This window comes from Pan paniscus, chromosome 2 (assembly GCF_029289425.2).
Source record: "Pan paniscus chromosome 2, NHGRI_mPanPan1-v2.0_pri, whole genome shotgun sequence".
NCBI lineage: Eukaryota > Metazoa > Chordata > Mammalia > Primates > Hominidae > Pan > Pan paniscus.
The window spans coordinates 184,089,561-184,115,876 of NC_085926.1; the positions used below are offsets into that span (position 1 = coordinate 184,089,561).

The 26,316-nt window shown below is 44.6% G+C and overlaps 1 protein-coding gene across 10 annotated transcripts in view; it reads right to left on the reverse strand.

Moving 5' to 3' along the window:
- DGKG (diacylglycerol kinase gamma) overlaps window positions 1-26,316 on the reverse strand; it is a 228,162-nt gene that overhangs the window by 83,946 nt on the left and 117,900 nt on the right. For all 10 annotated transcript variants that reach the window (XR_004670872.3, XR_004670871.3, XR_008624956.2 and 7 more), the window contains one exon: window positions 24,835-24,899. Coding sequence is in view for 7 of the 10 variants with exons in the window: in XM_055110769.2 (XP_054966744.1) it covers window positions 24,835-24,899 (65 nt within the window). In the remaining 3 variants the exon portion in view is untranslated. The remainder of the gene's footprint in view (window positions 1-24,834; window positions 24,900-26,316) is intronic.

Here is a 26,316-nt window from a genome sequence, read left to right on the forward strand (position 1 = left end):
TGAAATCCATCATCCTGACAGCTATGAATAGCCTGTTTTCAAGGATGTCCACAGTGAAACCCAGCTAGCTGCTGGCCATTCACTTTACCAGCAGAGGCTACGCACTCAGCTTCCTACACCACCCTGAGCTTCTGGGGACCCTTTACTGAGAATCAAGGAAGTTTTAAGGGCATTGGGCTTTTGAAGTTGTCGAAACATGAAAACATTTATTTGGGCTTAGAAGTCTACACAGAGAACACTACAGTTATTTCTAGAAATAGAAGCCCTTGAAGTGAAGGTATTCCTCTTTGTGGTTTGGACTTTGATAATCAGGTTCTCTGAGTGACTCATAACTCACATAGTTAGTTAGGCTTTGGGTGTCAGCATTAGATTGGGAGGCCTGGTGAAACAGATGCTACCCACAAGATGGTGTTCTGTATGGCATGGGGGGAGGGCAGAATGATTTAGGGCAGACTGTGCTGCACCAGCGGGCAGAGCTGCCTCCCAGACCCCATTATCAAACACACCAGCATGTGACTTCACGAGAGTCACTCAGCAACACCAGGCCTCAGATTCCTCATCTTAAAAATGAAGGGCTTGGGGCCGGGCACAGTGGTTCACACCTGTAATCCCAGCACTTTGGGAGGCTGAGGCGGGTGGATCATGAGGTCAGGAGATCGAGACCATCCTGGCTAACATGGTGAAACCCTGTCTCTACTAAAAATACAAAAAATTAGCTGGGCGTGGTGGTGCATGACTGTAATCCCAGCTACTCGGGAAGCTGAGGCAGGAGAATCTCTTGAACCAGGGAGTTGGAGGTTGCAATGAGCCGAGATCGCGCCACTGCACTCCAGCCTGGCGACAGAGCGAGACTCCGTCTGAAAAAAAAAAAAAAAAAAAATGAAAGACTCGGACCAACTGCTTTCCAAGGTTTCTCCAAGCTCCCCAGACAACTTGAGATGACACAATTCAGAACAGGATGGGAGGACTCACGTGTTCTACAACTGCTGCCGTGTAGGAGTGTGGGCCCAAGTATTGTCAGAACTGACATTTTTGAAAGAGAATCCAGAAATATATTTTCATGTAAAATCTCCTGATTATTGGAATTGGCAACTAATTCAAGTTTTTAAGAACCTAAGCCAAAAACTACACATTTGGGAAAACTGTAGCTAGCCAACAGGACATTTCTGTATATGAATTATAAATTTTCATCAGGTTCATCTCAATTAAAAAATAAAACAAATGATCTCAATCCCATTTGGGATTTGCTGGGTTATTAGTGGTGTTATTGCTACCACTACTGAAGATAATAGACTAGCATTGGATTACTAAGGTAAATAATAATTTAGCAAATCAGGTATAACAGAAATGCAGAACGGCCAAATGCAACAAGAGTTGAATTATAATTGATAAATATTAGTAATAATATTGACAGTACTTTACCTGTTAACATTTTACATTACTTGAATCTCGAATACCTTTGGAAGCTTAGTGATTATGTTAACCGAAGTTTACATCAAGAGTTAAAAAAAAAAAAAAAGAAAAGCAAAGGCAGGTGGGGTCTGCTCTGAGGCCAGGATGTCAAGTCCTATAAGGGGCCCCTGACTGTTACCTCACAGGTGCTGCAGAGGCCATCTGTGTCACCCGCACACCCAGCTGCCTTGGCCCATCAGAGAGTGTGTCACCACATCTAATCCACGCTGCATGCTGTCCCCAGCTCTCACTGCTCATCAGAACAGGCACGCAGTGATCCTCAGGCACCGAGCTGTGCATGGAATCATCTTTTCCAAGAGGGGGCAGTGGCCCCTTTGGTTCAAGGGAAAGTGAACACCCAGCAATCAGGAAGGAGGCTTTATAAATAGCTGTTTTTGTACTCTGAATGTGACTCTTGTGCCTGCTGTTCCTGCCAACAGATTTGTGTTGGCTCGATGTGTTTCAGCTTCAAGGGGCGAGGTATTCCCTGGCTTGTTTCCATACTTGGGACAAGACTGGTGTTCATGGCACTCAGAAAAATCTAGGGTGGTGAATGATGGGAAGACTGGAGGCCAGAGACCAGGAAGAGTGGGCAGAAAGATGGAGAACAGGAAAGGGGAGATCTCAAGAAGGGGCTCAGAAAAAAAAAGGCTGAGGAAGGAGGGAGAAACTTGAGTAGGATGTATTTTATTGTATAACTATGGAATCCTCTTAATAACCTCTGAAGACACTTCTTGAGTCATTTCCATGTGTGAGAAATTAACCGTAAAATCACAGATGACATACTGTTTGCAACTAAGAGGTCTTCAGGGTTCAGGGACTTATCATAGCCAGGGGATCACTGGTTCCAAAGAGTTCTTCCAAAGTGTAAATGGAGTCCAGGAGCTGCTGTCTTAATGTAAAATAGTATTTGTGCATTTAATCATAATAAAGACAGCATAGGCTAACTAGTGGGTTAAATTATAATTTTTTTGATGTGCAATGGAATTAAATCAGTTATATCAGTTACTGCTTGGTAACCAGAGACACGGATTGAATGGCAATTGAATCCTGAATAATCAAAATGGGGAAACAAATGATTACTTAGAAGAGCTTTATGGCTGAAAAAAGTCTTATTCAATATGGCACCCATGGTGGGAGGCAGTGGGAGAATGAATAAAAATAGTGCACTATTCCATAGTAAAAGGGTACATGTAAAATTACTACTCTATACCAGGGCTGCATGGTGGTTCTCTTCTAAGCCACGGCAGCCTTCTCACGGTACAGCTTAGGAGACCGAGATCAGTTCTTGGTGATGCAGCTGGGAGGTATGGAGCTGGAATACAAACCCCATCTTCCAGCCCATACTCCTTACTGGTTTACTCTCCCTGGCTCCTGTTGCTATGCCCCAGAGGCACCTGAGAGAAATGGAAAAGTCAACCGAAGTCACCAGAGCTAGTGACTGCAAAGCTGTGAGTCATCCTCATTCATGCCTGTGAGCTGGGTTTACTCACATCTACCACATGCGCCACCTGTATGGCTGTAGGATCCCAGCTTGAGGTTGGCTGGGACCCTGACACTCTTTAGCAGAGTCCATGATCTGGGCCTCCCCATTGGTCTCCAGTCTCCACTCTTGTCCCAGAGTAACAAAGGGCCAAACCCATGAGCCTCATATTTACAGCAGCCTCTGTACCCCTTCAGGGGTAATTCTGGGCCCCTAAGAATCTACTGCCTCTGAACAGTGACCCTTCTCTTCCATATAAGACAGTGTGTTTCTGTGGACCAAGGACACATTCTCCATTGATAGGATCTCCGAATTCTGTCTGGCACCTGACAGTATCTCCTCCTAAGGGCAGGACTCCAAGCACGAAGATTGCCAAAGTCTGAAATCGGATCCTTTCCCAGTGCAGCACACAAGGACACACGTGTGCACGTGCGGGCACACACACAGGCTGCAACAAGAAGGCTTCCCTGAGACTCATGATCCACTGTTACCAAATGTGCTCGCAGACACTGCCCCTCTGAGGCCAGAGAGTCTCTCCAAAGGCCCAGCAGCCTGACTGGAGAATGGCCACTGTGCTGTGAAAGGCACCACTTTGGGGGTGGCCCTCAGGGGAGAATGCTGAGGGGCAGGCAAGGCCAGGACCATGTTGTCAGGGTTTTCCTTTCCTGATGGCCTGGGTCTCCAGGGTGTTTTTCCAGTTAGTATCTGTCCTTGCCAAGAGAAAATAGCTCCTTTCCCTCATCCAAAAAGAAAAAAGAAAGAAAGAAAAAACCCTCACAGTTTGGCTGCTTCTTAGCAATCCTTTCTCCCTTTGAAGAGTTATTCGTGGAAAGAAAATCCCCTTCAGGCTGATTTGGCGGAGGGTGGAGGGCATGGAATAAGCTTGCTCTTGGCAGTTAACGGAGAGCAAAGTCAAATACTGGGACAAAAAGAAATCCCTGCCTGGAGGGACGGGGAAAAGGCGGACAGGAATGCTCACTCCTGAGGTTCTGTAGTGATTCCTTAGCTGTGCTTTCCAGCATTTACACATCCATCAGCCCTGGGAACTGGTATCTGAAGGCAGTGGGGACAGTGAAGACACAGGTGGGTGAGGCCTCGTGTTAGAAACTGAGCCTTGAAGGCTTAGAGAAGGTGGCTGTCCTGCTGGAGCTGAGCCTCTCGCTGTGGAAGGTGACTTCCTGGGTCCTGATCAACCAAGACTAAAAGGTGGAACTGTCTGGAGGAGCAGAGGCAAACCCTGGAAGCAGGTCCACACCCTCACACTACCGTGACCGCCAGGTGGGTCCTGAGGGAGCCAGCTGAGCTCTGCCGGCCCCCAGCTGTTGAGAGGAATCTCACTTCCCACTTCACAAATGTTGACCGTGGGTCTGACCTGCACTGGCTGCTTTATGTACCCAAGGGTCCCGCTCTTTTGATCCTCATGTCTACCCCCTGCGGTAGGTACTATGGTGGCTATTTGTAGACGTGTCAGATGGTTGTTCCTTGGCAAACCTACAGCTAGACTGGAACGGGATCACAGAGTCTGAGGGGATGCAGGCTGGCTGATCCTGTTCTCCCGTCTCGCTCCCCAGCCAGTCTTTCTGAACACGAGGCAGTGCCTGCTTTATGATAGGTCGGGTTACAAAAGTTCCTTGGTTAAGCCAGTTGTTTGTCACTCTGAGCACATTTCTCCATAGAAACAATGTGATGTTGAGGTTGGGTTCCTAGGCTAACCCACAAGAGCCAATTAACCCATTAGGTACCCAAACTACAATGTCTCGTTTTAGAGAGAGCTTCCTGGAGCTGAAGGAGTTCTGGTGGGAAGGCAGAAAGGCCTGGGTTCAAGCCACAGTTCAGTCATTTACTTGCCATGTGGCCTTGGGCAAATCATTTAGTCTGTCTCTTAGTTTCTCTATTTTTGAATTGACACAATATGACCTACCTTGCAGGGGTTGCTGGCAATATTAATTAAGAATACACACACATGGTCGGGCGCGGTGGCTCACACCTGTAATCCCAGCACTTTGGGAGACTGAGGCGGGCAGATCACTTGAGGTCAGGAGTTTGAGACCAGCCTGGCCAACATGGTGACACCTTGTCTCTACTAAAAATACAAAAATTAGGCCAGGCGCAGTGGGTCACGCCTGTAAACCCAGCACTTTGGGAGGCTGAGGCGGGCGGATCATGAGGTCTGGGAGTTCAAGACCAGCCTGGCCAATATGGTGACACCCCATCTCTACTAAAAATACAAAAATTAGCCAGGCGTGGTGGCGGGTGCATGTAATCTGAGCTGCTTGGGAGGCTGAGGCAGGAGAATTGCTTGAACCTGGGAGGCAGAGGTTGCCACTGCACTCCAGCCTGGGCGACAGAGTGAGACTCTGTCTCAGGAAAACAAACAAACAAACAAACAAACAAAAGAATACACACATGTGTATGTATACTATATATATATATATGTCTCATGATATACACTCCAATAAAGGCACAGTAGAACTCCATTGTTGTATATAAAACTGGCTTAGTGGCCTCATGATTCTGAGTTCCAGCTTAAAGTACAGGGAGCACATCTTTTCCGCTGAATTGGGATTGGGGATCTTTGCTTTCCTCAACTTCCTGGGAAAGAAACCTGGAGACTCCTCTACCCTACATCCCTGGTGGTGACCCTGAAGTCTGGGCTGGAGTTCTACTTAGGAGGGGAATGGAGACGCCAGAGGGAGAGTGAGAAGCAGCAGAAGTGGAAAGGGTAGCAGAGAGCACACACTGAAGTATGCATCCTGTGTCTTTCTTTTGCAATCCTAAAACTCTAGGATGGTCTGGTTATTTCTGCCTATGTTTCCTGTGCCTTCCCCACCATCGGCTGGTTAGAGGCATCTTGTCTAGAATTAAGTCCACGGTAAGTCGCTCCCTCCTTGTTTCCCTTACCTTTCCCATCATGAAATTGTTAGCAAGGCAAGTCAAAAATGCACTCGATAGGGCAGATGCCTGGATAAATACCCCCCTTCTCTTCCCTATTCCATCTTCTTCCTGTGCCAGTTTAAAAAATCTTAAATAGGAAAGCATGAGCCAGAGCCTCGCTCTGCCTGAGAAGACTGCGGTAGACCCTGCCAGCAAAATCCTTTCTATTTCATCCTTTTGAAAATCTCATCCATATGCTCTCTACTTTGCTTCCACTCTGACGTTTGTGACTTCTTATTCTTGTGTATACATCCCTGCCACCCATTTCAGAGACTGCAATTTATGTGAACTTGTCATCCTCACCTGGCCTGGTGGTGCAGCTGTGTGTCCTGCCCCACCATGTCTCTGACTGCAATCTCTAAGGTCGTGCTCCTCTCCCCTAAGGAACACGAATCATTCAGTTTGCCCCTCTCACTGTGCAGTTGGCAAACTTGTCCCAGCTGTAGGTGTGGCCCCAGTGGTCCTCCCAGCCAGTTCCTTGGGAGAGCTGCTTGGCACCACCTTAGCCACGCCTCTGATTTGTAGCTTGCACCTGCTGCCCTTCTGTGGGCTGTGATTTTAGAGTTTAATTTGAACACTCTACTTTATCCTACTTAAATCTCATTTTAAAGCTCTTCTGTTTGGTCCTCAAGTATCTGGCCAAAAATATTCGGCTTGGTTTATGTGATAAGCTCCCAATTCCTTGCCAGGGTCCTCTTATTCCAGCATCAAAATCCATGGTCCAGAAGAACAGTCGTTCTCAGATCAGCTACAGAGCAGCTCTGTGTTCCCCATATGTGCCTGTTTCTTCTAAAATTATGACTCACAGCTGAGGAAGAGACTAAAGCATTGCCTTTGCCCATGTCCCTTAGCTTGCTACCCAAGACATCAAAGGTCACTAGAGATACTAACCAGGATTCTTCCAAATGTGTCATTTGCCACCATGCCCGCAGGCAGACAGGAGAAAGAGTCTGTAAGTTATATGAGTATGTGCACTCGAATGCAGGGGCTTTCACCAATGAATTCAGTAAAATATTGGTCTCAAGAGGCTCTGGGGTAAGGGGATTCTGTGGTCAGGTAAATTAGGGAATGAAATACTTTCTCTTGCTTTTGCATGATCTCAGCAGGTTAGAATCTACATTAAAAGCTCTACAATATCAAATAGAAAATAATTATGTTTGACTCAATTTTCCAAGTGTATTCAATGATTGACACCCCCCCCCACAATCTTCTTGTGAATTTCCTTTTAACATCCTGTGGAAGGCATTTTAACCAATGCTACATACTTTAATACATGCTGGAAGAAGACAATCTGGGTAGCTACCTCTGCAGGCTCATGAGGAGTTGAACCTCATGGTAAGTCTGTTAGCTGCTGTGTCTCCCTTCTCCAGAAGGTCCAAATTTATTCTCCTTGTGCAGAGACTATACTTTTAATTTTTTCTCCAAACAGGAATTGGGAATTTCCTCTTTATTTCCATATCTATTTATTAATCAGAGTGACTTTTCTTTATGTTCTCTTTGTCCCCCTGAGTCCCTTTTCTTTCTGAATCATTTCTTTCTTTCTTTTTTTAAATGTATTTTATTTACTTATTTTTTTTGAGGCAGGGTCTCACTCCATTGCCCAGGCTGGAGTGCAAGTGGTACGATTATATTAATAGTTCCCTGTAGCTCCAAAATCCTGGGCTGAAACAATTCTCCCCTCTCAGCTTCGCAAAGTGTAGGGATTACAGGCATGAGCCATTGCGCCTGGCCCTGAATCATTTTTTTTAATGACATCTAGGAACCCTTTGTCAATGCTTTAAAATTCTCCTCAAGCCCATTCATTCTCTCCTTTGGCAGGAGATCAGTTCACATTTATAGCACCAATAATTTGTGACCAAGGTCAAGCAAGAAAAATAAATAATTGGCCCCCATCACAACCCTAAGGTTATATTTCCTGGACATCAACGTGACAAGTTGGAGGGCCAAGGCTCTTATGGGGCCTGGCAATGTGTTTATTTGGCTTGCACGGTGGTGTTTAAAATTGGAAAATTTTACATACACACCTGAAGCCCAGCTTCTCTTGAGAAATCAGATCTGTTAATACTGGATTGCTTTCCAACCTGGCAATGATCGACGGCCACTGAGAACTGGCTGCTCCCTTTACACAGCACTCAGGCTAGAGTTCTCACCACTCCCTAGAGCCTCACATCTACCCACTTCTCTCATTTACATGAACTGCCTGCCTCTGCATGTGTTTGGATTTGTGACCCCTCATATAGACCTCTGTAGTTTTCCCCTGGGAATTTCCCTGGAAGATGCTTCAAAAGTGTCTCCGCTACTTTCTTCCTCAGATCCTTCCTGTCTGAGCTGCTGGTGTCTTTGGTCATGAGTCCTAATACATGTCTGATTTCAAGGGCTGACCAGCTGCAGCAGGGTGAGAGATGAATCATATTGGCATTTGCAAAGATCACATGCACAGAAATAAAATATCATCCAAATCTACCTCTTCTGGGAAATAATATTGCAGTTGCTCTGTGTTTGGAAGTTAGGGCACAACCTGGTAGATAGATCAACTATTCCACAATCATGGAACACTGAGAAACGAACTTGACTCTAACTACTAGAAAAGTAGCCTAAGCTCACATTTACCTTTTCCCTGAACTCACCACTTTGTACAAACCATGATTATTGTGAATTTTAAGATTATACCACCAAGGCTTGATTATTAAGGGACAAATTCTTTAGTAAGTAGATTATCGAATCCTTCAAATTTCTTCTTTTCTAACCCATCGGCTGTTAACCATTTCATTTTTCTTTAGTGCAGTTTTTACCAGTTGTGGAGATGGGGCCAGAGGGGGAAATGAGTACAAGGCATGAACCAGAACGTCAGCTCAAATCAGAGGGCATCCCGTGGTGTTATCTCCACCCCAACCCTGCATATACCCACAGAAACCGTGATTATGAGCAGCCGCTTCCCCTCTCCCCACCCAAGTTCAGGGACAAGGTGGTACAGAAGAGGAAAGGGGGAACCTGACTAATTACAACACTCTGTGTTGAGAGCTCCAATAAAAGTTTCACTGAGATCAACAGTTTGCAGTTTTCATTTACCCAGGACTTTCTCACTCCCTCTTACTCTGTGGTAACCCAAAACTGGAGATTACAGACCCACTTTCAGCTTATTGAGTTCAAAGGCAAGGTAGGGTACTTGGCTTGATTGGCAGTTTGGAATGCTCTCCAAAAAGGCCCACTTTCAGGATTAAAGGGACACTCCATTTAACAGAATAGAAAACATCTTGTTACTAGACAGTGAAGAATTTCAATCTAAGTGTAGGTTCAATAAACATGAATATTCAGCAATTATGTAATTCCCTGCTGTGTTAGTAATTTGAGGGTATAAGTACATTCTTGAAGTGAGAAGAGCCCCTCTTTCATTGAAGAGCATTAGAAGATTGGGAAAATGCCTTCTTAGTAAAATATGAAGTGGTAAGCACCTCCTAACCCCTTCAAATTTAAACACTCCTACAATCTTCATAATAGAGATCTACAGTCTTCAAAGTAGAGATTTGATGACCCCCTTTGGAGGAGCGTTTATAGAGGGGATGCTTACACTGAGAAGGGGGTTGAAATCTAAAGTCCCATCCAAAGCTAGGAGTCTATAAGTTACTATTACAGACAGGAATCACGACAGCATGCCTTTAAATTAGAGATTCTACCATGGATTCTCATATACTGCTGCATGTTCTCCTTACAAATCCCTGTAGTAATCAATATAGCATCATACCAATACCTGATAAACTTCAAATCCATTGATTTATCTACTCTAATTCTCACAGGCACCTTGTCAGGCAGTTGTAATTTCCATTTTACACGTCAGAACATTAGGAATCAGAGAAGTGAGTAACTTTCCCAATGGCACACAGTAAGTAAGAGGCAGAGTAAGGGCTGAAACTCAGTTCTTTTGATGCTGAATGCAATGAAACTCAGGAATTTGTATCTGTATTTCACATGAGGGTGACCACGACCTGGCATAGCAGAGTTGTAAAGCCATTTGTTCAGGGTTTCTGTGAAATAATTTACTGAGAAATAAGTAAATTATTTCACAGAAGAGAGTTACTGCGTTTCCTGATAAGTACAGTGAAAGCTTGCTTTTGAAATTTCCTTTGGCCCAATAATAAGTGCATTACAACGTTTTTTAGTAAATGTTGATTTAAGTGGGGAGTTAAAATTAATCACTTGAATCTTTTTTGAGAACATCTATTACCTTTTCACCTTGTTTTTCAATTTCTTCATAATAAAACGCATGCAATTATGAAAAGTTTAAAGAAAATATGGACGACTGAATATGCTAATCACATCAGCTGTAAATACAGATACAGACTCTGTTGTATCACCAAAATACCCTTATGCAAAAGGGCAATAATTTTCCAAAAATACCCTTATGCAAAAGGGCAACAATTTTCTGAAGTTTTAATTAGTAAAGTACAATAGAAGGCCAATAAACTCTGACATTATTTTTTCTGGAGCTAAAAACAAACAAAGAGACATGTTAAACTAACTTTAAAAGCCACCTAAGTTGCCCTCTCCCTGAAGGCATCTGAAATTGTGGTGGTGAGGAAGAGAGAATGACATGCGGATTCTTTTTTTCAATATGGATTTCTACTTCACAACCAAATAGCATGCTTTAAAACTCAGGGTTTATAAGAAAGCTCTGTCGTTGGTTTCCATAGTTTTTCCAGCCCTGATGTGTACTGACTCCTCCAGGGCAGCAGAGTTGGCTCCTTCTCCTCTCTCCTGATGCCCCTCTTCCTTCTGTCTCCCCCCGGGGATTGCCTCTTTTCTGGGTCTTTCTGACTAACACTCTGTCTGTACTATTCTAACACTTCAGCAAGGTTCAGTATTTTAAAGTCCCAGTGTTTCTAGGAGCCCTGAAATTTTTGCTCCACAAATACTTTGAAAGGTAAGCCATTCCTTCATTAATCTGTTCAAAAAGCACTTACTGATGGATACCCTCACTGTCCACTCACCCACTCCTAGGATAAGATGCAAACTCTGGTGCAGACCAGCGAGATCTGCTGCAACTGCTCCCCCCGCCTTTTGACTCCACCCGGGAACCTCCGGCCTCTCCGCTCATGTCCAGTGTCCTCTCACACTTCAGCCCTTCTCCCACACTGCTTCCTTCCTCCTAGCATGTCCACGGTTGCTTCTCTCCTTGGCGAATTTCCATTTCTGTCTCCAGCTCTCACGCAAATGTTACCTTCCTCCTGAAGTTTCATCCTAGTCTCTCACAACACCCTCATTGTTCACGTCCCTTCGTGAAAACAAAGCTACCGTATTACATTGTATTTCCTTCTTGTGTGAAGGTCTGGGGGAAGACTGATGCTGTGGTCTGAATTGTGTCCCCCCCAAAAATGATATGCTGAAGTCCTCACTCTCTATACCTGTGAATGTGACCTTATTTGGAAATAGGGTCTTTGCAGATGTCATCAAGTTAAAATGAGGTTATAACGGGTTAGGGTGGGTCCAATCCAGTGACTGACGTCCTTATAAGAAGAAGGAGATTTGAACAGAGACACAGATACAGAGGGAGAAGGCCGTGTGATGATGGAGGCAAAGATTTGCATGACTGATACATCTACAAGCTAAGGATGTCAGACTGGCGGCAACCTCTAGAAGCAAGGAGAGAGGCACAGAAAATCATTCTCTCTCAGAGCCTGGGGAAGGAATCAACCCTGCTGACATCCTTCAGACTTGTAGCTCTTTTTTTTTTTAGATGGAGTCTCATTCTGTCACCCAGGCTGGAGTGCAGTGGCGTGATCTCGGCTCACTGCAACCTCCGTCTCCCGGGTTCAAGTGATTCGCATGCCTCAGCCTCCCAAGTAGCTGGGATTACAGGTGCCCACCCACCACCATGCCCGGCTAATTTTTGTATTTTTAGTAGAGACGGGGTTTCACCATGTTGGCCAGGCTGGTCTTGAACACCTGACCTCAAGTGATCCGCCCGCCTCTGCCTCCCAAAGTGCTGGGATTACAGGCATGAGCCACTGCGCCAGGCCAGACATGCAGCTTTTAGAGCTACGAGCGGATACATTTCTGCTGTTCTAAACCACCCAGCTGTGGTGCTTTGTTATGGCAGCCCAGGACACTGATATAGTTGCTATTAACTTCTGTATGTGCTCATCTTCCCAGTTATACCCACGAACTCCTGAAAAGCAGGGGCTGTGGTGCTCCATCGTTCCTCTCAGACCTAGCATGATGCTAACACAAATAGATGCTCAACTCATTTTGGCTGAATGAAGAAACATGCTTAGCATCACCCTTCTGGATTTAGTTCAGTGGATCCTGAAGAGAGTCAGACTCCTCTCCGAGTGAGAAAGCTTACGAACAAGTTGGAGACATAACAGTAGTTTAGCATCCCAAACAATGAATTATAGAAGACAAAGAGGATGCAGCAAAGTGGGACGGAATGTGTCAAAAACATTGGAGATGGGCCGGGCACGGTGGCTCAAGCCTGTAATCCCAGCACTTTGGGAGGCCGAGGCGGGCGGATCACGAGGTCAGGAGATCAAGACCATCCTGGCCAACATGGTGAAATCCCGTCTCTACTAAAAATAAAAAAATTAGCCGGGTGTGGTGGCGGGCGCCTGTAGTCCCAGCTACTTGGGAGGCTGAGGCAGGAGCATTGCTTGAACCCAGGAGGTGGAGGCTGCAGTGAGCCGAGATCACGCCACTGCACTCCAGCCTGGGCAACAGAGCAAGACTCCGTCTCAAAAACAAACAAACAAACAAAACAACAACAACAACAAAACATTGGAGATGGAGTCTAAGAGAAAGTGGAGTACCAAATGGGTTGGTTAAGTAGGTTCGTTCAGAATATTCTGTGCTGCATTTTGAAACAAGTGATGACTAGGTCACAAGAGGAGATGTCATCTAGGTTGAGGGATTGAGGGAATGAGAGCAGCTGTGTGGGGAAGGTGAGAGTAACAGAGCAAGCAAGCAAGAAGGTGAGGCTGGTGTTTGAAGAAGAGAATGTTATAAAGGGCGCTAAATGCAAGCATGGGATGTAACGTGGGAGGGGGGTGGTGGAAGTAGGTGCTTGTGCAGCAGCAACAGGACCACAAACGTGTCCCAGGGAGACTAATGGGCAGCTCCAGGCAGGGTGGGCCTGAATGGGAAGGGCATCGAGATGGGCCAGAGGGTGGCTGAGGAAATCCTGAGGATGGAACATCTTGGGGACCAATTGGGAAGCGAGGAGCACAGGAGGCAAGCGGTCTCACAAGTAAATAAAATTGTGCAATTAAACTGTGCAGCTTGGTCAGTTGTGGAGTGGGAGACAGAAAGCTCCCATCTGGGTGGGGACCTGGTGGGTGCAACGAGTACACTGCTGGGCTCAGAGAAGGTGGTGTGTTTATCATCCCGGATGAATGCAACTCTCTGTTTTTGGAAGCCTTTGCAAGAGATTCCAAAACTACTCTCAATAACTCATTTCAGTCTTTAATATGTCTCCAGGCCAGAAGATTCCTGCTCCCATCCAAAAGAGAATTCTTTATTTTTAGAGCACATTTTTTCCCTCTCTCATTCTTTCCTGAACCGAGATGAAGAGTAAGGAGGTGCAGTCACTATTTCCTGTTGTGAATCCTTCACACACTTGAGGCCCATTCCCAGTACATTCTCTGTTTCTCTCCAGGAAAAGTGATTTTGGATAACTTGTGGTTTTCTCATGGGCTCTTTAATCATATCTATGGCTCTTTTCTAGTCTTTTTTTGGGTGCATCTTTGGTCATGGGGCACAAAACTGGGCACATGGAGAGGCAGGGAATTGTAGCAGGCTAAGAGGAGATGTGGAGTGGACAGGCCTAGGTGTGAATCATAGCTTCTCTAGTAACTAGTGTGGTTTTGAGCAAGTTGCATCATCTCTATGAGCCTCACTTTTCTCATCTGTAAGATGGATCAATAATACTTACACTTGGTGAGTTGTGCCACTTAAAAATAATGTACATGAGATTCTTGAAAGCTCTCAATAAGTGATGGCTACTATTGTTGGTATGGGTTGGAGCAGGACTGATTACATTGGGAAAACCACCTTTCTAAACACTTTAATAAATGAGCTCATGGTTATTCATGCTTTAAAAACTATACTAGGCCAGGTGTGGTCACTCACGCCTGTAATCCCAGCACTTTGGGAAGCCTAGGTGGTTGGATCAACTGAGGTCAGGAGTTTGAGACCAGCCTGGCCAACATGGTGAAACCCGCTCTCTACTAAAAATACAAAAAAATTAGCTGGGCATGGTGGCGCACACCTGTAATCCCAGCTAATCAGGAGGCTGAGGCAGGAGAATTGCTTGAACCCTGAAGGCGGCCATGTCAGTGAGCCGAGATAGAGCCACTGACTCCAGCCTGGGTGACAGAGAGAGACTCCATCTCAAAAAAACAAAAATAAAAACAAAAACGATACTACTGCATAGTTCAGACGGCAACTCTTGCTATCTCTGGTGGTCAAATAAAACACAAACTGGTTCTTTTGAGATACAGCAAAACTATAGACAGGACCCAGAATCGTGTTGAAAGCATAAAATATTTTTCATTTACCCTGCACGATAGTAGAGCTGCATAACATCTGAAATAGTTATTTCAATTGTGAAGGGACTTGGGTAATGGTATCTTTAAAACACTCAATGACTGAACAAAAGCGTTGGGACTTTTTAATTGGAAAAGGCCAATAAAACTCCTACAGCAGATGAACTCACTCCATTCAGCTCCTTTCTATCACCTTCCCTTCATAACCTATAAATGCTACTGTGTTAATAATGTTTTAAACTAGTGTCTACAGCATGATCTCAAGTCAATAAAATTGTGCAATGAAAATGCTGAAAGAAAATATGTTATAGCGCTGAGTGTTTATTTCTTGGAGGAGGGGATGCAAAATATGATTTTTTTTACAATGAGCCTGAATGACTTATATAAAGAAAAATTAGTTTAAAAATGATATGTATAGCTTTATAAAAACACATTATCGCAAATATTTTAAGGTATATCTATCAAGTTAACTGCTGTAATGCACCAAAATGGCAATATTGTGTTTCTCCATGATGGGAATATGAGTGATTGGTTTTTTTTTCTTACTTTAACTTTTCTGAACTTTCCAAATTATTTATAATGATATTGCAATGTGCTATATAATAACACTGTGTGATGTATTATTAAATTACATGATAAATGTATTGATACTTTGTTGAAAAACTTTTAAACAAGATAAATGATGAGAAAAATAATTCCATATATTTCTTCATTGATGACTCACACCCTATTTAATATTAAATAGATGTTTATCTGCCTATATTAGAGAATCACCAAAATTCAGAGTCTTAATGGCTTCTGAATCATCTAACATGGTTATTATCTGATGTAGGATCTGTCTTTGTAATAAGAATATTAATAACAATCATAATAGCTACCACTGATGTGCCCGACTCTGTAATAGACACTTTAAATGCATTGTTCCACTAGATCCTCGAAATAAGCCTATGAGGCTAGTAGGTGGAACAATGCCCTGAGGATGTCCACGTTCTGATCCCCAGAGCCTGTGAGTATGTTAGGTTACGTGGCAAACGGGCAAAGGGGGAATTAAGGTTGCAGATAGAGTTTAAGTTGCCAGTCAATTGACCTTGAGATGGGGAGAGGATCCTGAATTTTCTGGGTGGGTTCAGTGCAATCAGCGTTCTCATAAGTGGAAGAGGGAGGCAGGAGAAAGAATGTCAGGGGGACGCCATATGAGAAGGACTCGACTGGCCACTGCTGGCTTCAACAATGGGAGGGGGCCAGGAGCCAAAGAGTGGTGACACCTGGAAAAGGCAAGGAAACAGCTTTTCCCCCAGACTCTCCAGAAAGGAATGTAGCCCTGATGGCACCTTGATTTTAGCCCGGTGACACCTATTTCAGACTTCCAACCTCCAGAACTGTAACACAGTAGTGCCGTTTTTGTTGTTGTTGTTGTTGTTTTTTGAGACGGAGTCTCACTCTGTCGCCCAGGCTGGAGTACAGTGGTGCGATCTTGGCTCACTGCAAGCTCTGCCTCCTGGGTTCACGCCATTCTCCTGCCTCAGCCTCCCGAGTAGCTGGGACTACAGGCGCCCGCCACCACGCCCGGCTAATTTTGTTTTTGTATTTTTAGTAGAGACGGGGTTTCACCGTGTTAGCCAGGATAGTCTCGATCTCCTGACCTCGTGATCCGCCTGCCTCGGCCTCCCAAAGTGCTGGGATTATAGGCGTGAGCCACCACGCCCAGCCAGTAGTGTTGTTTTAAGCCACTAAGTTTGTGGCAGTTCATGACAGCAACAACAGGAAACTCACATAATATTATACCCCAGTTTTACAGGTGAGCAGACTGAGGTTTAGGGAGAGTAACTTGGTCAAGGTCACACATAGTGGTTAATGAGAACTTCAGGATTTGAATCCAGGTTGTATGATAATGGAACCTTTCCTACTGGGCACTTGCTTCCAAAATCATTGCCAGCATGGGCTTGAACGTAAAATAGGAAAACTCATCACCTTCTCCAATAGCTCACTGCACTTGAGGATGGCTCTGACCAGTAGAATTAATGTCCTATTTGGGACTTAACCCAGTCTTGCATACCAGTCACCTTTTCATTGATTTATTGTGCAAAATAACATAATTCCTGCTTTATACGAAAAGCCTTTTAAATATTTGAGGCCAGTGATCACTTCTCTCGAAGGCTTCTCTTCTTTGGGGGAAACAATTCCAGATTCAGCCTTTTGTTCGAAGACATCTAAAGTTCCAGCACCTTCTCAACCTCTCCCTTCTGGAAAGCATCCAGACTGTCAACACTCACGTTAGGATCCAGCCAGTTCCTACCTTACTTTGAATTTGTGTGCTTTGATTTTCTTCCATAAGGTTATCGTGCTAACCTCAACTCTTGTGAACTGATTACACATTACATCTTGAGCTCTTTGATGGAAATATTTCTAGAAATCAATCAGTCAGTAAATACTGATAACTTTGGGATTATCTGGCCTATAGTCTTGAAAACATAGCATGCTTTCAAGTTCCTTCTGATATGATCACAAACCGATTCTACTCTTTGTTGACATGAATAAGACCTTTCCTGTTCTAGCCTAGCAGGGGCTAGAAGAAAAAGCCCATTAAGCTACAGAAAGAAACGGTTCTGGCCAGTGGGTAACCTTGTAGGGAGGCTTGAGACGCCACAGGCTGCTGCTGTGTAACAGTCTGAGAGGTTGTGCTGTCTGTTCCCACGCGGACTAGGGACCCAGGAGGAAAATGATTGTTAAGAGTCAGTGTGATTTCATCATATTATTTAAAATACTACAAATGTTAGGGCAGGGAGAACTGCATACAAATATTAATAACAGACTCCCAAAATCTTTGATCATCCACCACTGTAGATGATCCACGTGGTTGCTCCCTTGTTTCTGCGAATAATCAAGAGTTAACTATAAACAATCCAACAACAACAACAAAAAAACCCTGGACTTCTGCAGTTGTGTAACGTTGAGCACCTGATGAAAAAAACATGAACCCATATTTCATTCATTTTACTCTCTGCATCTCTCCCAAGGAGAGGTGGGGAGGGTGGGGGACAAAACATTTTTGTGGCTTAGTATATAAACATTCAAGTAATTAAGTCAGTTGCTCTGTCAGAATTGACTTGAAAATCAAAGGTTCTTGAGCACAAAACATAAGGTTTGTATTTCTTTATAAATACCTACAGGAATAAGAAAAAACACAGAAAATCCCACAATTAATTTCATTTGGGGCTTTTCTGAATCCCAGATATTTAAGAAAAATAGTTTGCTATATTGAGGGAAGCAGGTGCAGACAGTCTGGACCTCTGGCTACCTACAGCAGGTCTCTTTTGAGGTGCCAAATATTAGATGAAGAGAGGCAAAGCCCAATTCAGGGCACAGAATGAAGACTTTGATGGCAAGGATTTTTAACTTTGCTATATTTGCTGCTGTTGAACCTTTATGCCTTGAGAAAGTCACACATCTGGGTTGTAATAGTGGGCTACCTCACAGGGCGCCAGGAAAGAATAACTTAGAAGGGTTTCATTTTTAGATATAAGAAGAAAATCTTATGTAAATCATGATATATTTTATGCTTGTGACGGCAGAGCATACCACAGGTATTCAAGAGAGGAAGCCCTTCCTTTCATTTTCAGAACTGTGTGACTTGAGCTTTGTCGGTTTCTATTTTGTTCCCCACAGAACATCTCTGTCTTTATCTGAGGTCAGGGTTGGGGAGAGGTACGTGGTGGGTGAGGGGAAAGAAGTATCTGTGAGGGAGGGGTAGTCACATCCCCAGCATCTGACCACAGGGCCACTTGCCTACCTGCCATGCAGTCCATGACCCCTGCTAGTAAGCCAGAAGCACCCAGGGAGCACATGGAATCTGTCCTGCCACTCTCCTTTACTCACTCCTGCCCTGTTCCTCCTGAGGCCATTTCACCTGGGGTCTATGACCCCCTCCCTTGATCCTGCTAGCCTGGATTTGGCACTGGACTTCGAATCTCTAGTGTCCAGATCCCCAACCTCTGCCTCTCGGACTTCCATGGAGCCAGTGAAGGGGATTTCCTCTAGAGCTTCTGTCCTGTAGAATCCAAACCAACCAAAGTGGTGCCATATTCCCACCCCCAGGAGAAGGATTTGGGCAGATTCAATGCATCACTGCTGGGGTCTCCTCCAACTTTTAGTTGTCCTCCAACTTTTCAGGTTAAAGGCCATGTCAATGGAGCATTGATTCTGTGATAACTGAATCCCATTTGTCACTCCATTAAAAACAACCCTTTTATTGTCAATACTTTATCGTCAATTTAAGGCAATGCTTGTTATTCAATGATATTCAACAACAAATGTTTATTGCGAACCTCCTGTGTACTATGAACTTAGGTATTATGTCACTAAATACTTATAGCAACATTGCAAGATTTTCAAAAGAGGCAGCAAAGGATTAAGAAGATTAACTTGCCCAAGGTCACATAGCTAATAAGCGGCAAAGCCAAGTTTTGATGCCAACTTACTCTATACCCTGCTGCCTTCTTCTATAAATAGTTACTAAGTGCTTAGTTATTTACAAGGTATATTTCCAACCTCTTAAAAACTCAAGCTACATTAGGGCTTCTGGGGAGCCCCTCATCAGTGACTCCATGGGACCTGCTCCAAGAAAGCTAATATTTCAGAACCTGTTAATTAGTCAAGGGCTTTTGAGAAAGGTGGTCAGCTTCTAGTAGGAATGAAGCACTGCTTCGGTCCCTCTGAAGGGCCTAACAGGAAATAACTTGCTTCAGCCTCAACTGCTGAGAGACGCAGTCAAGTGGATACACTCAACAGGTTTAGAATAACACATTCCGCAAGTACTCTGAGTTTCTAACCAACAATGAAAACATTCCACAGTTAGACTTCTCTTTCTAGACACTCACTGACAGTGACATTAGAATTAGGTGGCTTTTATGTATAGATTTCATATGCAAAACCCTTCATGGAGACTTAATCTGGAAACTTCATGGTGGGCTGGTTTTTGGCTATCTGGAAGACTTTGACGGGATTCTTGGCTCCTCTGCTAGTACTGATTGCTGCCTGTTTGTGGGACTGAGAGTCCCTCTCCTTCTCCCTAAGTTGAGACCCTCTTTCCTCCATTCTTTTGACTTTATTGCAAACACCCTACTCTGTGACTACTGGCAAAGGTGTCTTCTTTTTATTAATTCCTCTGTCTTTGCCAGGGCCACCTCATAGGTGTGAGATGTCGACCCCAGGGCCCCACACTTAAGAGGGCTCAGTGCTTAGTTTAATGCTTTGCTGTCCCATTTTTGAGGAAGGGGCCTCACATTTTTAATTTTGCACTGGGTCACACAGATCATACAGCCAGTCCTGCTCCTTGCTGTGGACGTGGAAACAGGGAGAATGCTCACACCATACAAGGTATGACTGGATGGTGTACCTGTTCTCCTCCCCTTTGGAACTCAGCAGGCATTTTCCCACAGAGACAATCCATAAAGGCAGATGATGCCAATGATAGCTCCATCCTCCTTAGCCTCAGTTCCTTCATTTCTAAAATGGGGACAGTAGCACTTACTCTTGCATGTTATTGTGAGCAATGAGTGGGATGATGTATAAAGTACTTATCAGAGTGTCTGGTATACATCAGTGCTTGCTCAATGAAATCTATGGGAGACAGCAGTTGCAGCAAACAGAGCTTGAACTCTGGAGTGAAGAGCTAGGTCAGAAATTAAATTAGCCCCACTGCCTAAAAAATACATGACTTTTGTTAGTTGACTTGGTTTCTTCCAGCGTCAGTTCCTTTATCTGTAAATGGGAATGCTAATATTTAACTTGAAAGGTTGTTTTGTGATTTAAATAATTTAATGTATTTAAAGACCCTAGCTCACCACTTGGCATCTAGGAGGAGCTAAAAAAATGAAAACAGTTCTTAGTCAGGTTCCCCTTTAACACTATTGCTACACCTAAAACAACCAATTTGGCCAGGAGTGGTGGCTCACGCCTGTAATCCCAGCACTTTCGGAGGCCAAGGCAGGCAAATCACTTGAGGTCAGGAGTTCAAGACCAGGCTTGCTGACATGGTGAAACCCCATCTCTACTAAAAATACGAATAAAAGTTAGCCAGGCGTGGTAGTGTGTGCCTTTAATCCCACCTACTCAGGAGGCTGTGTAGGAAAATCACCTGAACCTGAGAAGCAAAGGTTGCAGTCAGCCAAGATCACACCACTGCACTCCAGCCCAGGCGACAGAATGACTCTTTCTAAAAAAAAAAAAAAAAAAAAAAAAAAGACCAAAAACATCCCCCAAAAAGAAAACAATCCATTTGCAAATGATGTTTGGGATATGACCATTAATAAGTTCTTACATATTATACGACTTCCTGTATACTATATCACCTATGAAATGTAACCACCTTGTATGTTAAAATAATTTTGTAAAAAATACTTGAGCACTATTTTTCCTTTTCTTTTGCTAGACGACGATTTCCTTGAAGGCAGGGGCCACATCTTATGTGCCCTTTATTCCAGATCACTTTCAAACACTTTAGAATCTCAGTTGAATCAAATTTCTCTTTTGTTCTTTATGCCAACAGTGAGACGATAATCTCCCTAACATTCCTCAATTAGCAATTAATGATTAGCCTATCGATAACTAGGAGGTAGACAGGGCCAAAAATAACCCCATCTCTGCCCTTAAAGGCCTTTTCTTTTTTGCCCATCACACATGGCTCGTATTCCTGCCTCCTCGGTTCTGGTTCTTGCTCTATTAGTGAAACTATTCCATCAGGGAACATGACTTGGTTTTCTGGAACCAACTATCTTCCCTGGCAACAACCCATCTAGAGAGGCCATGGAGGAAGAATTTCCTGAAACCCCAACATTTGAGTCATAATTTGATGCCTCTTAGGATTCAAAGGGCCTCAGACCTGTGACTTTTAAACATTTTGGGAGTATAGGTTCCTTTAAGAATCTTCTGATAGTTATGGACATTCTCTGCAGAAAAATACATTCAATACCTTAGTACAATTTCAAGGTGTTCTCAAAACCCCTGAAGCCCTTGGATCCCAGGTTAAGAATTCTTGTTAGAATAGCCAAGAAAAGGGAATCAGCAATGTGAATGATTCCGGTTTCCTGGTAAGTGTTCTAGACCTGACTAGTCACTCTCCCTTGCTGAAAACAAAACAAAACAGAACAAAACACAGCAATGACAACTCCCAAGATTTAACCTCAAGATTATCCCTGAGAGTCCAAACCTGGGCAGTAATGGTAAAGGCTTCCAGCCAAGCAGTAACTACTCTTTGGAGAACCTAAGTTCAGCTGAGTAAAATAAGCCTTGTTTGATAATACCGTTTACATTTCCAAATCCTGGGTATCAAGCTTTCTTCCTATCCCTTGCGGCCCTTCCTAAGTTTAGCCGCTGGTGTAATGGGGTAACCATGGCAACAACCACCTGCCTATTTAAAACCATCTCCAATGCTAAATAAGGAAGCCCGAAGAAAATGGCTGCTTGCCTGCCTCTCAGTGGACAAATTGGGCACTCCTGGGTATTTTAGACATGGGCGAATAGGCAGAGTAGAAGCAGTATGTATGCAAAGTTCTTCATAGGAAGCGTTCGGTGACCTTGTGAAATAGGTGCTACCTCAGCCCTTCTGTCTTTGTTAGGCGAGCACGCAGGTTTATGTGCAAATCCGTGGGCCTGTCACCATGTCATCCATGCTACCTTGACCTCAGTCAGGTGAAGAGTGAGCTGAGAACCTACCCTCAAAGAGAAGTATTGTTTATAGGATCTCGGAAGGGAGAAGGAAAAACAGTTCTACAGATCACAGTGAATTTGTTCATACTTTGCATTAAAATGCACGCTACAATCTTTTTTTTTTTTTTCGGACGGATGTGTCTTTCTAATTGTACTTAATCATGTGGGTGATGGATGATTGCTCTATTTATGTCATATGTTGGCCTGCCTATTGATTTTTGGCATATGGAGAAATTTCTCCCTCCCTCTGCTTCTTTGCTTTCTGGGAATTACAGATGTTTGGTTTCTTTCGTCTGCCGAGACCATACAACGGATCACACTGAACATCTTGCTCTTCCACAAGTATACTGTACCCTCTCACTCCTTCGTATCTTTTCGTACATTTGCTTCCTTCTCCCTGTGTTGCCCTCCTCTTTTTCTGTGTCTTGGTTCAGGCATCTCTGTCATTGGGAAACCCTCCATGCCATGTTTCATGTCCTTGGTTTTTGCTCCCATAGGTCACCCCCAGTCACATCACTTAACACAAACCATTCTGCACATCTGGTTTCCAGCCTGTTTCCAGCACCAGGCTGTGAGTCCCCTACATGGGTCTGTCCAAAATGCCTGTAGAACAGTGTCTGGTGTGCATTACGTTTTCAAAAGATCTGTTGAATGAATGGATGAATGAATGAACAGAGCCCCGTGGCTTTCACAAGCATATGGCACATGTGCATGAGTACGTATAAGGATACTTGTGTGAGGCCGGGTGCAGTGGCTCAAGTCTGTAATCCCAGCACTTTGGGAGCCTGAGGTGGGTGGCTCACTTGAGGTCAGGAGTTCGAGACCAGCCTGGCCAACATGGTGAAACACTGTCTCTACTAAAAATACAAAAATCAGCTGGGTGTGGTAGTGGGTGCCTGTAATCCCAGCTACTTGGGAGGCTGAGACGGAAGAATCGCTTGAACCCAGGAGGTGGAAGTTGTAGTGAGCCAAGATCGCGCCACTGCACTCCAGGCTGAGCAACAGAGCGAAACTCCATGAAAAAAAAAAAAAAAAAGATACTTGTGTGAAAAGAGGACCTTAAAAGTCTGAGGAATGGGTTGAAGAGGAGTACTTTTTAAAAAAGTGGTTTGTGTGTATCTGGGAGTGCAAAAGACCATTAGAGGAGATCACCTGAACTGTAAGTTTGTGACTATAGTATCAGGGGCTGGAAGTACATGTGTTCCTAGTGTGCAGTGAGTGTGTATAGTCTGTGTGTGTGAGAGCAAGAAGATACTGTGGCAGGATGCACTTCCTAAAAGGTTCATTGAGCTGCTATCGGATCCCACAGATCACTCTTCCTGAAGCTATAGTGTTCAGTTTCTGACCTCTAAAAAGACCTCCCTCTTCTTGGTTGACTTCTCAGGCTGTGGGGTCAGGACAAAGAGTAGGAATGAAAATGGCCAGTGCTGAAAATGATGGGTCCTGGGCTTTAAATGAATGTCTTCAATGAACACTCTAACCTCTCTTTTAAGGACAATTCTTGCTTGTAATCCCAGCACTTTGGGAGGCCGAGGAGGACGGGTCACTTGAGGTCAGGAGTTTGAGACCAGCCTGGCCAACATAGTGAAACCCCATCTCTACTAAAAATACAAAAGTTAGCCAGGCATGATGGTGCACGCCTGTAGTCCCAGCTACTCAGGAGGCTGAGGCAGGAGAATCGCTTGAACCTGGGAGGAGGAGGTTGCAGTGAGACAAGATCACGCCACTGCACTCTGGCCTGGGTGACAGAGTGAGATTCCATCTCAAAAATAAATAAATAAATAAACAAACAAATAAATAAACAAAAAGACAATTCTGTGGGCTAAATAAAAGTCAACACCTTCAGGCTCAAAAACAAAGTCCAAATCATTATCCATTCTTCTCCCAACCTACCTAGGGTTGGGGTGGGAACAGTGTCTGAAATACTGGTCATCTTGAAATAGTACAACAAAGAAAAAGATAGAAAGAATGAAAATCAACTAATGAGAAGAAACAGACAAGGAAAGAGGGAGAAAGGGGTAGCTATATGTCAGTCACAACTAAGTTCTGGCAAATTTCGTCCTACAAGGAAGAAGGGTTTGCTTTCGCTTGCAAATGATCTGGTTTCCTCTTTCCTTTCATTTTTGAACCTAACTTGGTGACTTCACAGAGTGCCCAGGCTGAGGCTGGGACTTAGTGGGTTCCGGGTCTCCAGCCTTTGCAGGTACCTCTCTGCTGCTGCCCTCTGCTGTCGGGGGAGGCAAAGGAGACACCCTTCTGGTCCACCTGGTCCAAGCCCCGGAGCTGCCACCTCCTCCCACTTGAGACCCACAGAAGCTAGGGTCTCTTCCAGCCTCCCCGCTCTTCCCCACAAGAATCATGAGGGGCTGGGGTTGGAGGCGCTGTACTTGGAAGCAGCAGAGACTCAGGACGGGGGTTCCAGTTAGACAAGGGCAGACGCCCTCCCACCTCCTCCCCTGCAAAAGCAGGCCCTTCATACCCACCTCCTGCCCTCCAGCCCTGCCCTCTGCACAGATCCTTTGGGAGAGGACAGGCAGTTAGCCTGCGCCAAGTTTCTGACACTTTTTTTTTTCTTGGAAATGGAAACCCTCCTTCCGGCAAGTGGCAGGAAGGCCAAGTCCCTGGCGGCCCTGGCTGGGAAAATTTCCAGAGAGCAGGTGAAAGGCCTCTGTTCCGCCAGGGCCACACTGGGTGGGTGGCAGCGCAGCCGGGCCTGCAGCTTACCTGCTGTTGAATTTTTCAGGATGTTTCTCTCTCATCACATGGAATCTGTGTGCAATGGAAGCGTCCTGAAAGTGAAAGAGACAAAGCAGATCCTTGGTGAGTGGTCATGACAGTGCAGTGCGGAGGGAAGGGATGCACGCATGCCCTCGCTGAGTCATGCCAACCCTGGGACTCTATCTATCGCATGGTGGGGCTCCAGGTCACATCCACGGAGCCAACAGAGGCTCAACACTGCCTCCAGGGGGATGAGCTAGCACCACCAATACTCTTACAGCCTATGCCAGTTGACTCTGGAGTCCTTGCTATTTCACTCTAGCCCGGACCAGCTGAGAACAGATAGTTCAGGGGTGAGTGAAGGGGAAAGCCTTTGCCCTTTGGGGAGACTGAGAGTCTGTGAGCAGTTAGAGATCAGGAGCCTGTGTCTGGGGCTGAGCATGAGTTTCTGGAAATGACTTTCCATATTTGTTCTTTTTAAAATAGTTTTTATTTTGGAATATTTTGACTCACAATTAAGTTGCAAAAATAGCATAGAGTTCCTAGGTCCCGTTCACTCAGCTTCCCCCAATGATAACATTTTATATAACTATAGGATATTGTCAAAACCAGAAACCTGACATTGGTAGATGCTATTAGATATTAAGTCTTAACCATCCACAGCAATAGAAATAATTAGTGGCACTGGATAACATGCTTAGTAGATAATAAAACAAAATTAAACTCTGGCTTCTGCTTCTTGATCACTTCACTCGAAGGACTCCCTCCAAGGCCAATAAGAGTCATTATTACATCATGTGGACACTGCCCTCCTATTAGCACATCCCTTTGCCACACTAGCGGCCCCCTGCACTCCAGCACTCACAGTTAGGATGGCTGTCATGCACTGTGCTCCTGGGCTCTCCATCCTCTGACCACAACTCCCTAACCCTGGGTTCTACCTGCGGCCCCCACTCCACACCGTGGCCATCTCGTGAGTTCTCGTGGCTGTTACCAGCATCTGAATGATGATAGCTCCAAAGTGTCAATCTCTAGAGCCAACCCTAAGCCTCAAACCTGAAACGGAACTTGTCTTTCCTCATCAAACTCGGTCTTCCACCCTCGACAATGGTCTCATTTTCCAGCAGAAGAATGTGTAACGCCCCTTCACTGCTCAGGCCCCATACTGGTACTTTGGGTGCAGGTGCTGGGCTTCAGAAATAAACAGGCTAATTGAGCCGGAGATGGGGGGTGACACAGAAACCAGGGAGTTGACTAGATTTGTCTTGCAATGAAAAATATACAAACCCATTTACTGGAATACATGGCTACAAAACACTTGAAATTCCATGCAGTGAATTTTCATCAAATGCATATTAATTCTATTTCTTATATGAAAATTTCTGTGTTTTTTTTTTTTTTTTTTGAGATGGAGTTTTGCTCTTGTCGCCCAGGCTGGAGTGCAGTGGCATGATCTCGTCTCACTGCAACCTCTGCCTCCCAGGTTCA